The sequence below is a fragment of the Colletotrichum godetiae genome (genome assembly GCF_030913485.1).
Source record: "Colletotrichum godetiae strain CBS 193.32 chromosome Unknown BDP55scaffold_21, whole genome shotgun sequence".
Lineage (NCBI taxonomy): Eukaryota > Fungi > Ascomycota > Sordariomycetes > Glomerellales > Glomerellaceae > Colletotrichum > Colletotrichum godetiae.
This window is the reverse complement of record NW_026851269.1, coordinates 625,605-636,729: the sequence shown is the minus strand read 5'-3', so window position 1 is coordinate 636,729 and position 11,125 is coordinate 625,605. Positions and strand designations below refer to the sequence as shown.

The window sequence follows — 11,125 nt, the reverse complement described above, 5'->3', positions numbered from 1 at the left end:
TACGGCGGGGTTTCGTTGACATGGCTGAGAGAGCCGGACCCGTTGAAGTGACTGAGTGAATGAGGGAGGGGAAGGACAAAGCGCCAAGAAAGCCCGATAGTTGAACCGTCCTCCGATAGAAGGGGGGAGCGAATGAGGCAAAGTTCTAGACCAATCCCAATGGAATGAGCAGCAGAAGAAGCGAATGCTTGTGTGTAAGATGTGATAGACTGATCTTTGCATGGACAATTGACACGAAGTTGGAATGTCGAATGGATTGCCTCCGCGTGGGCCAGATAAGGAAAATTTGCCGGGGTTGTGTGAAGACACACTATTCGTGTCTCGAGCGCGGTCCGCCGGATCCGCCCGACCCACTTGCTTCGCCGGTGTCAGCGCGGTAAAGAACCGGATTGGTCACCCCGCATCCTCCATGTCTCGGCCGGGTTACCCTTACGAGGCCTAGTCGGGACTATGTCATTGTTGCAGACGATGGCTAGTCACCATCACCCCTTTTCAGCCTCAATCAACTCAGATCCGGTGTGGATGGGCGATACCTAAGTATCAATAATCAGATCTATAAATCTCCCCAGCTGATCCACAGGACTTCCGGAGACGACTATCATATATGCTCAAATGTCTCCGGTATTCGCATATGATAAGGTAACGCAGTTTCTTGATTCGTACGCATTCATGTGGACTAGAAACCACATATGCATACCGTCCCAAGAGTATGGGTCAATTTTCAAGTTTTATCCCGCTACAGCCACGCTTTGATGAATTAGCACCATTTGGATGGTTGATACTCTAGGTGTTTACTGCAACAACCTTTGACTATAAGACATGAGTACGTACATGTCAGGTGGGATATCACCCAGTGAACAATTCGGAACCACGCCATATACGTCTTCTCAGATAAGACATTGCTCCATCAACAGCTGCATGGTGTCAGCACACGAAATAAGTCCATACTTTTGAAAAGGATGAACGAATAAGATTTCAACTTGGGCCTACTTCCCTTATCCCATCCACTACTAGATGGCGTTACTACACCCGTCTCAAGTCTTTCTCTAATTTGACTGCATTTCCCTCATATCCGCCTATGAATAATCTCGAAATAGATCAATCTTGGAGAAAGATTAGAGACGGATGTAGTGACGCCATCTAGTAGTTGATGGGACATACCACTCCAAATAATGACGAAATGGAGCAGAGTTAGAACAAGACTAGAGACGAGTGAAGTAACGCTATCTGCCAGTTGATGGGGTCCTTTGAACTAAGGTGCCAATGATTCAATACTACTAATATGTTAATTGTCATAGGATCCATAGATTCTATTTGATTCTCATAAGTACTACTAGAACTGAAATTGTGTCACTCAAAACTACGGTGAAAGCACTACAATAGATGGAAATACCTAGGAAATGCAACTTCTATTGGCTACGCGGACCTTCATTCAAGGCACACAAGAGTTATAGACTGATCGTAAGATTAGCAAACATCTGGGTCCCCGGATCCTCGAAGACTCCAGGTGACTGGTATCATAATCATTCATAACCCTTGAGCACTGGTCTGATATCGCAGGGTTCTTTCTACGTTAGGTAATATAGATAGCTCGGACGGGTCTACCAACCCACAAGGTGGTGCCGTGCTTCAAACCTTGATCAAGTCGCACCAATTGCGAGTTGCTGCAACCTGTCTTCCCCTTCACCCTGACCTCATGCTGCCTTACCAGGGGTCGCTAGATGTCCAACTAGTGGCTCCCGCTTTGCCATTTACTCAGGCGAGCGAAATATATCCTGTCTTCCAAACATTCTCTTCCTTCAGACCTGCATCCCTCTCGGGCAGTGACTTCCTCAAGACTGCTATAATGACTTATCTTAACGATTGCAGCTATTCCCACGAAGTGTGCATAGCATCAGTCCGCGACCATTACAAGTTTCTAGCTACGATGTATCTCCACGAAGAGGATATCACTTATCCCCCAGAGGAAGATTGGGCTACAATTTCATCAGAAATCTTTCAAGACATGGACAAGACAGCCGAGATCATTTCTCTTTTACGCCATCTACCCTCTATTCGTTTGCCGAGCAACAACCCTTTCAATCAAACTCAAGGCGCTCCTTGGTGCTATTTTTCTGATTGGCAAAACATTGGCGCTCTTCTTGAACACAACATGGATGGCAAGAGCTTGAAACTCGCCTCGGAAGTTCCTGATATCTGCGACGACGCACCTGCTCATGTGATCGGTATCAAAAACGGTGGTCGCGACAATCGTGTTTTTTTTTTTGGGACACCGAGCTTGGCAAAATTTACTGGCCAGACTGTCCGGGCGAAATCTCGAACAATCCCTCATACGGCCACATGCAAATTTTTGACGACCCTTACGAGTGGGCCCTAGAGAACGAAGCCGAGTGGCGTGACATTGCCGCACGTTGGACTGTGAAGGGTTTCTTCGAAGTTCTCAAAGATCAGTTCCTTAACCTGAAGTTTATCCCCGCCATTCCACTGTATGTTATAGATGTATATGCGTGGCTCATACCGGAGTCCTTGGTGGAAAGACTACAACATGGCTGGCCAGACATGGGCAATTTTCAGAAGCTGGAGTGCTTAGAAGCTGTGGAGACCACAATGGAGCAACAGAGCCGTACGGATAGACAAGTGACAATGTGACATGGGATATCAAATTGGACCTACTCGTCTTAACAGAGAAATTGCAGAGGTTTTATTGGCGTCATTACAACGGGAGTCAAATCCTCAAGTATAATCAAGAGAAAACCAGGCTGTTGTATAGCTGTGTTGTAAGCACGCCCATCTCAAACAGTGACAAGCTGTTTATTAGAAAGATATTAACAATACAACCTCTGACGTTCAAGTTTTGTTAGAATAAGTCACCTGGCACAATCCAATCTGAAATTTACGAAGCTTTTTCACATGGATTATGTGGAAAGAAGAAGTAGTCAATAGGAGCCGGCCAAGGCTGCACTCTTTTTCTCGTTTACCTCGAGTTGGCGCTGTTTTACATCGGGTTCAATATCGTAGCTTGCCGCAAGGAATCGGTACTGCCTTGGTTCAATGATTCTGTCAGCATTAGATCTATCGCCCTCTTCTTCGTCATCAGCATCGTCCTACTGGCAAGCACCGATACGATGTTGAATTCCGGCCTGCATCATTTGTCTTTGGCTAGTGAATTAACGGAACAGGTTGGTAGGATACTGATGCCTAGTTTACCGGTCTCGTGCGGCCTTTGGTCTAATAAACGCTTGACACTGTGACTCACATGGATGAAGAGATCCTAAACCCCGTCGAAGCGTCTCCAAGACTATTAAATCCATCTATTCCCTAAGCTTTGTCCATATCTCCCCGGAATTACAAAGGAGCTTCAGGTCCATCAGATAATTTCTCAACTTGCGTTCTATCTAGTCTACATTACCTGGGCGGCTGACTCATTTTGACCCAAGTATCGACCTATCTGTCCACAAACACAATCACTGTGTAACAGCCATAAAATCACCTGGAAAAACTGCTGGCCAAATAACACAAATTATTGACAAAGCTTCAGGACGAGAGGAATAAAGAATGCCACTCAGGGGAGCATATTTTGGGCAAGTGCGTCGAGGCAGTTTGTGACTTCGTCGATTTTGTTAACCAGACTTATCTTCCAGAAGAACATAATGTTCAGCCTCTAGCGGGCGATTGACCCTTTATCACTCTAGAACTTTTTAGGGGAAACTTGGACAGGACGGATGAAGTCATCTCTCTTCTCCGTCAATTGCCCTACATACGTTATGTACTGAGGGAATTTGCATAGGGTTCAAATAACAACTAGGTGCCTTATCCTTAGGCTCTCGGGATGGCGAGTAGAACAGTGGGTGCTGACGTTAGATCATAAAGGTGCTATGTGGGCAGAAGAGAGGTTGAACCAGCCATCAAAACAAGGTTAAGGTATTTGTTTGGCTTTCCGTCCAGTGGGTCCAGCTTCCCCAGACCACCTGTAGTACGAAGTAGGTGGTGGAGTGCCATGTAAGTCTCAGAGGCACGGAAACGTGTGAATATGAAATCGAAAAGTTACTAGACACGCAGGCTACTTTGGGAACGCAAATTACACAGGTGCCGCAACAAACTATTTGCCGGCTGCAAGTATCGCGAGACGCTTCCTTTGTTCATACCAGAGGTGCCAGATGAGCCTATGGTGCTATAGTGGATCATCGCCTGTCCCAATCGAAAAGGACGTGGTCAACTCGGAGCCAGCGGCCAACAGCGATGTGCCTAGAAGCCCACAAAATTCAAGTAACCAGGCTTAGCGGCCGTTTCCCCCCTCCTAAAATCTGACGGCTGTGTTTGCTGTGTTTTGGCGAGTTGAATGGTCAATTCGGTGATCACTTCCCTTATTCGGAATGGCTTATACCGGGAGGACTGGGCAAAACAGGCAGTAAGGTCTCATTTGCCAACGCTTGGCAGCGCGTAAGAAGAAATGACTTTGCACCCAATGGCGCCATATGCCAGAATCCAACCCGCTAAACTAACGAACCAGCGGCCCGTCGCACCAGCTTCGTCTCGTATGGAGGATGATAATTATGCAGCCACCCGCAGGGCTGACCCTTCAGGTCCCCATGAGCCGAATCCTTCGACGAAAGTCCCTTCTTTTCGCGGCGTTGCGGATCCCGGCCTTTCTTCCTGCCGAATTGTTTTTCCGCTCACGTTTAATGATCTTGGTTCCTTTCGGGAACCCTGCCATCTTGACGACCTTCTCCCCGCGACATACGTTACCCCTAGGAACTTGACCTGTCATTGCGCCTTGAAACCATGAATTTTGACGCGACTAGATGGCGATACAGCCTCCGAACTCTCGTGACCGCGGCATCTATCGCTGTCCATACCTCTTTCGCGCAAGAATGCGCGTATGAAGGAGGATGGGCGCTCCGCAACGATAGATCATGTCCGCCCAGCGCACCCGTCGAGTGCGGCACAGGAGCGCAGCCGAGATGCTGCCCCTCAGGCTTCAAATGCACTGGAGATGGTGACTATGTGGGCAATTACTGTTGTGAAGGTTGGTAAATGCTGTTTCGAAATCACAATCGACATGATGCTGATCCCGAGTCAATAGACCCTTCTGACTGCCGGGATTTGTCGTTGAAATACCCTAAGGTGAGAGCAACTGCAGTAAAGCTCCTTGATCATCGGAGCAAAGCTGATCCTGAGAATCATAGTGTCCTAATTCAGATTGGATCCTCTGGGGAGTCGAAGGAAAGCTCGGCAATGGTGGATGGTGCTGCCAATCCGGGCAAAACGGCACGTACCGAGCTAACTCGAACGGAATTGCCCTGCTGTGTACTCCCACGACGGCAACAGCGCTTGGTTCAAACATCTTCTGGGCCGAGACAGTGAGCACTTCATCCTGCTCTACGATGTCGACGACCTCGAAAATTGCCACAACATCAGCGACTGCGACTGCGGCTTCCACGGCCGCAACCACCAGTACCGGAGCTTCCGTCACGGCCGCGATCACGGCCACCAACATGCCGTCGGGATCGAGCGATTCATCGTCAATGTCCACCGGGGCAATAGCTGGTGCTGCGGTAGGAGGCGTTGCTGGCGGAGCCCTACTCATTGCAGGAATCTTTTTTCTCTGGCGGAGGAAGAAGAGAAGCTCCGCCGGTGCAAAGGCCGGAGCAACCCCTGCAACAGAAACGGGCTCTTCGGCGTGGGCATACGAACGAAAAGATGGACAGGGATACGGAGGAAATGGTGGCGGGGTGAGCGAACTCGCAGTTCCGGAACCACGGGCAGAGATGGATTCCGCGACGCAACCGACTTACGAACTTGATGCTGCAGCATCAAATACGCCTGAATTGGACGCAGCGCACTCAGGTGTGAGACCGAGTCAGAGGGATGATTTGAAGTACCGCTAGAACGAATATGATACCCTGCAATAGGCTGCAACGGCGGAAGAGAGAATATGCATAGACCGGGCACTCGGGGAAAAGGAGCGAGGTTCTGAGAAGACAACTTTTCCCAATCGTGTCCACTCGCATGATACATCTCGAAACACATATTAATTATCCAAGGGCAAAGTATGAGTCGAGATGTCCATCGCACAAGCCTAAGCCACCCGTCATGTCTGATACACAAAGGGAATTCCAGACGCCCAGGAGCTCGCTATCCGACTTATTTGCCGTCTAGGCGTTCCTTTTTCCGGACTGAGAAAAAGCCTGCACGGAGACTGGTTGCAGTGAGAGAAACCGTTGTAATCCCAATTAACTCCATGCGCGCTGGTCACTGTGCTTAGCTACGCTGCTGGCCGACCTGCAGATAACCATTCTCAGGCTTTCGACGTCTAGCACACATTTCTCGGGAAGATTTAGCTTTCAGAAAGGCCTTAGAGAGGAAGATACCTGACTTACCGCTAAGCATTGAGAGGAATGTGAACGCCGTCAGCCCGGTCAAGATAATAGGCACGAGTTGACCGAAAGACGTGGCGTCGTCTTCCTCACTCTGTCCACCCTCGTCGCGTTCAAGCCACCGCGAGTTCTTCACCCATTGCCTTAATTCAAACATGTAAAGACCCGAGATCACCACCGTAGTCCCGCAGATTCCAATGCCACCGACGAGGTATGCTCCGTACATGAGTCTGACTATACCATTCGTCTGCCCGTCCTCGCGGCTCTTGACCTTGCGTCGGTAGCAGCATCGGCCCAGCTCTGCTAGTATGGAGATTGCATACCATGCGAGAATCACGAGATAGAGATTCCAGCCTTGTATGTAGTTTCCGGGCGTACTATATAGAAACGTCCTTGTAGCAGCTGTGCCGTTCCTTACTGAGTCGATCAGGGTATACGTGAGCTGGTCCACGTCGTTCCCTTTTGAAAGCACGCTGCCTGTAGAAATAGTAGACTGTCCGTTTGGTTCTTTGGAGGCACCTTCGTCGGGAATGGAATGTCTTTGCTAACATTCTGGTTCGACAGGAGGAGCCCGGTCATGATGAATACGGCGGTGATGAAGAAAACCCGCAGCACCGCCAGCAAGGGCCTTTTCCAATAGTCTTTGGATATAACCACCGACATTAGATGAGTTGCGCAGGTAAGAAGAACTAAATTGGCGACAATGTTGTAGTGATAGGCCGTAATGAAACAGCCCTTCCAAAAGTTAAGGGTGATAAGGTAGGCTCCGCCTGTAAATACTTGTTGGTCGCTACAAGAAACGACCAAGGCTTGGAAACAATCCGAGAGACTGAACTTTGGCGAGCGCGGCCGTTTGGGACTAGACTTCTCATCGCTATTTCACCATCAATTTCAGCAATCCCGATGTTCTATGCACTTGTTGCGATAGGTATAGGTTGTTGTTGTTGTTGTTGTATTTAACGCCGTGGCGGCCGGGCTAGAGCCCTTACTGCAGACCTCCCGAAGGGTATATGGCGTGGAGGGCCGTGAGCTAAGGCTACCTACTCTATAGTACGTCGTCTCTTTATATCGTCCTCTAAATTATGCCTTGTGGCCACTACGCGTTCTGTCTGTCCCTGGTTCCCGCTGGTGCCCTAGTTTCATTCTTTCCTAAATCGTCCTTTGGAATCGGGAGGTTCTTTGTAGTCCGTACTCACATCTACGTAGGTGTGGATGCTGCTACCGCAGACAGATCTTCTGGAAGAAGTCCGTCACGCGGAGAAAGGCCTCGAAGCCTCGTGGGTCGGTGATTAATCTCTTGAAGTAGGCCTCGAGAGATCCCATAGGGCCTATGGGCTCGGGCATACTGCGAGAGTGGAGGGTCGGCCACCGTTGCCTCCTCGCCAGCGTTAGTCGACAGTAGACCAGGTGGTCCACGTCTTTTGCCTCTCCACAAGAGCACATCATTAGAGCGTCGTCGTGGTTGAAACGTCGGTGATATTGCTCGAAGTCCCCGTGACCCGATCGTGCCGCCAGCAGGTGATGTAGCGTAGCCCGCGGCAAGGCCAGTTCAGGAGGGCTGGATAGAGCTGCCTCAAGCCCCAAGTCCGCGTACCGCGGCCTTCGCTCTTTATACCACCATCTCCTGTGGTGGCCCTGTAGTTTTTCCCTTGCAAGCCGCTTGATACCCGCTAGTGTTGCCATTTGACCCATCCGCGCCGGCAGTGTCGTTCCTTCTTTGGCCAGCCGGTCCGCGGCCTCGTTTCCTTCGATGCCCTGGTGTCCCGGAGACCAGTGCGTCCGTACATCAAAAATCCTGGCTGCTTCTTGGATTTCGAGGAACGCCTCTTGTGACGAGTCCGGCGCCTTGCCGCGGATACCTTGTATAACGCTGGTGTTGTCGATACATATGTGGATTGGATGACCGCGATTGGTGAGCAGAGCCCTTCTGAGGCCGGCTCGCGCTCCTTCGACCTCGGCGTCGAACACTTCTGCCAGTCCGAGTCGGCCGCACCCTTGCGCTATGCGTTTGGAGTCTCGGTAGATGACGAAGCCGTACCCCACGGCTCCGTTCGTCGCCCTGGAGCCGTCCGAGAAGACGATCATATGGCTTTCCGGTACTGTCTTTAGCCAGCGCTCGAAATCTTTCGCAGCCTCTTCTTTGCATTGAACTACTATCTGATCCTGTGAGCTTGGCAGGTACTGTGATTGGAGGAACGCTGGTCTTCCGCATCTTGGCAGAAGTTCAGCCGTCCGTTGTAGTCTCGTCTGTTGCTGTCCCTGCTGGGAGAGCCGCGCGACTAGCGGGTGTCGGCGATCGATCCTCTGTAGTCGGACTGCGGCCCGTAAGCGGACGCCCTCTAGAGCGACTTTGGCTGACGGTAAGCCGGCGTCTCGGAGGAGGCTGCTGGTTGGCGTTGTCCTCCAGACAGGCAGAACGGCCCTTGCTGCCGCTGTAATGACGCTGTCGATCTTCTGCACGAGCCCCTTCTGGCCTGTGTTGACGGGTCTTCCTTGGAGAGGCGGATTCGTGTCTGTCTCCGCTTGGCGTCTCGAAGCCGGCTTCGTGATACCTGCGTACCATGTTTCGGCGCCAAAGAGCGCGATCGGCAGTACGCAGGAGACGACGGCTTTTCGCACGGCGGCCGCTGGAGTCCTCTCTTTGTGTTTGTAAGCTGCCTCAGGTGTTGAGCTGCCTTCTTTGCCGCAGCTACTTTGTGTCGACGTGGTGCCGGAAGGACAGTCTCTTGTCGAACCAGACACCCAGCCAGCGTACAGGTTTTGTCGAGGCCTTGACCACCAAATCCCCCGCCCTGACCTCTGGCAGCTCCGCTGGCTGGCCGTGCTTCCTAGTAAAGTGGATGACCTCGCACTTGCTCGGGTCAAAGGAGACCTTGTTCTCCGAACCCCATCTGAGAATGCCGGCTGCGCTTCGGTTGAGTATTGCGACGTTGCTCTCCAGGGAGGGGCTTATGGCCAGAGTGGCGATGTCGTCCGCGTACCCGAATCGCGCGTCCGGGTCGTCTTCAAGTATTTCCGCGATGTAGAGCAGAAAGACGATGGGAGACAGAGGCGACCCCTGCGGCAGCCCGCATGACAGAGGAAAGTATTCCGTTGTGCTTTCTTCCAGTCGGACTCTGGCGATGCGGATGCAGCAGAAGCTGAAGATGAGTCTAACCAAGCCGTGTGGCCATCCCTGCTGACGCAGTCTAATGACGAGCCGGTTCCGAAGGACGGAGTCGAACGCCCCTTTTACGTCCATAGTCAGAAGTGTCGCCGTGAGCCCTTTTAGGAGGGCCGTTTCGATATCGTGGGCGAGGCAGGTCGTCAGATCGACGGCTGACCTGCCCTGTAGGGCTCCGATCTGTTGCGGACTGACGATGCGCTCGACAATCGCCAGGGACGCCATCCTTCTGGCTATCAGTCTCTCGAGTCCCTTGCCCAGGCACGAGAGGAGCGCGATCGGACGCCAGGACCCGGGCTTGGAGGCATCCCTGCCGGCCTTCTGGATCATGACCACCTCAGCTCTGCGGAAAGGCAGAGGAAAGTGGCCGGCCCGCATACAGGACTGGAATAGCTGCCTGACCGGCTCCGAGATGACGCCCCAGCAGGCCTGGAGGAGGCGCGTGGTGATCCCGTCCACACCAGGGGTCGTTGTCTTTGTTAAGGTGGCCGTCTTCACTTCTTCTCCGCTAACATTGTCCTGCCAAGTAATCGCTCGCCTTGGGACGACGGGTACGTCAAACGGGTCACCCGGTGCGTCATCTTCCGCACTAAACCTGTCGAGAAGGGCTTTCCGGAGCGCTTGGGCCTTTTCGTTAGTATCCTCGATCGTCTGGTTGTCCACAATCAATGGGGGTGCTCTGGTCAGTGGGCTCGCCTTCCGCCAACCCATGACCTGATAGAGGTCCCGGTCTGAAGCGACTCCATCGATCTTTCCGGCCCAGTATGCTCGCTTAGCCTTCCTCACAATGCTCAGGAATGCCTTCCGCTCTTCCATTGGAGAAGGATTTGCGTTCTGCTCCGTCTCCCAGGCTTGTGGGTTGCGGGCAGCACGGTACGTTCTGTGGGCCTCTGCGCATTCCTCCGTCCACCAAGCCGCGCCTTTTCCCTGTTTTCCTCTCTTCTTGCCGACCGCCTCAATGGCTCGGGAGAAGAGCTCGACGATGTGACTTGCCTGCCCGTCCAGGTCTGCCGGAGTAGGTTGATCCCCCAGATTGGGCATCGCAGCTAGCCCCCCTTCGATCAGGTCTCTCAGCCGAGGCAGCGCCGAGTCGGGCACTGACAGTGGCCGTGGCTGCGGGTGGCCCTCTCCCTGTGACACTGGGCGTTTGAATAGTGGTATGACGGCCACGATGGCCTCGTGGTCAGCTCCCGGGTGTAACTGTGGGCTGACCTGCGCGTGCGCAAAAGGGATATTAGAGAAAGCCAGGTCCAGGACATGTCCGCAATCCTGGGTTGCCACCCCAACTTCGCTGATAAGAGAGAGATTGTGGCCGTCTGCCCAGCCTGCGATGTCATCTCCCCGGTTCCCGTTCCTCGTCCCGGGCTCCCAAGAGTAGTGATGCGCGTTGAAGTCACCCGCGATCAAAGCTCGCTCCGGGGGTTTGAGTTCTAGCAGTATCCCTGTTGTGCGGCTGTGGGGGTCGCGGGGTTGTCTGTACACGTTGACGATAGTCGTCGTTTTGTCGACCACCAGCCACAGTACGTCTCTCGTGTGGACAGGCCTCTGCTGCTCCACCGTCATCCCTATCCCTTTGCGTGTGTAG

The 11,125-nt window shown here is 52.3% G+C and overlaps 3 protein-coding genes across 3 annotated transcripts; 2 read left to right on the top strand and 1 right to left on the bottom strand.

Moving 5' to 3' along the window:
• Nucleotides 1-1,846: 1,846 nt before the first annotated feature.
• On the top strand, nucleotides 1,847-2,649 carry BDP55DRAFT_694055 (uncharacterized protein; the record flags this gene model as incomplete). Its single annotated transcript, XM_060577299.1, has 2 exons — nucleotides 1,847-2,254; nucleotides 2,278-2,649. 2 exons carry the CDS (start codon nucleotides 1,847-1,849, stop codon nucleotides 2,647-2,649), a joined length of 780 nt encoding a protein of 259 aa, XP_060429572.1.
• A 1,655-nt stretch (nucleotides 2,650-4,304) lies between these two features.
• On the top strand, nucleotides 4,305-6,075 carry BDP55DRAFT_157638 (uncharacterized protein). The gene is made up of 3 exons (XM_060565646.1): nucleotides 4,305-5,026; nucleotides 5,084-5,124; nucleotides 5,187-6,075. The coding sequence occupies exons 1-3, from the start codon at nucleotides 4,783-4,785 to the stop codon at nucleotides 5,886-5,888; spliced, it is 987 nt and encodes a 328-aa protein (XP_060429571.1). The 5' UTR covers nucleotides 4,305-4,782; the 3' UTR covers nucleotides 5,889-6,075.
• Nucleotides 6,076-6,664: 589 nt separating this feature from the next.
• BDP55DRAFT_664527 (uncharacterized protein) lies at nucleotides 6,665-7,352 on the bottom strand. The gene has a single exon (XM_060574950.1). The coding sequence runs from the start codon at nucleotides 7,038-7,040 to the stop codon at nucleotides 6,804-6,806; it is 237 nt and encodes a 78-aa protein (XP_060429570.1). The 5' UTR covers nucleotides 7,041-7,352; the 3' UTR covers nucleotides 6,665-6,803.
• Between the last annotated feature and the right edge of the window lie 3,773 nt (nucleotides 7,353-11,125).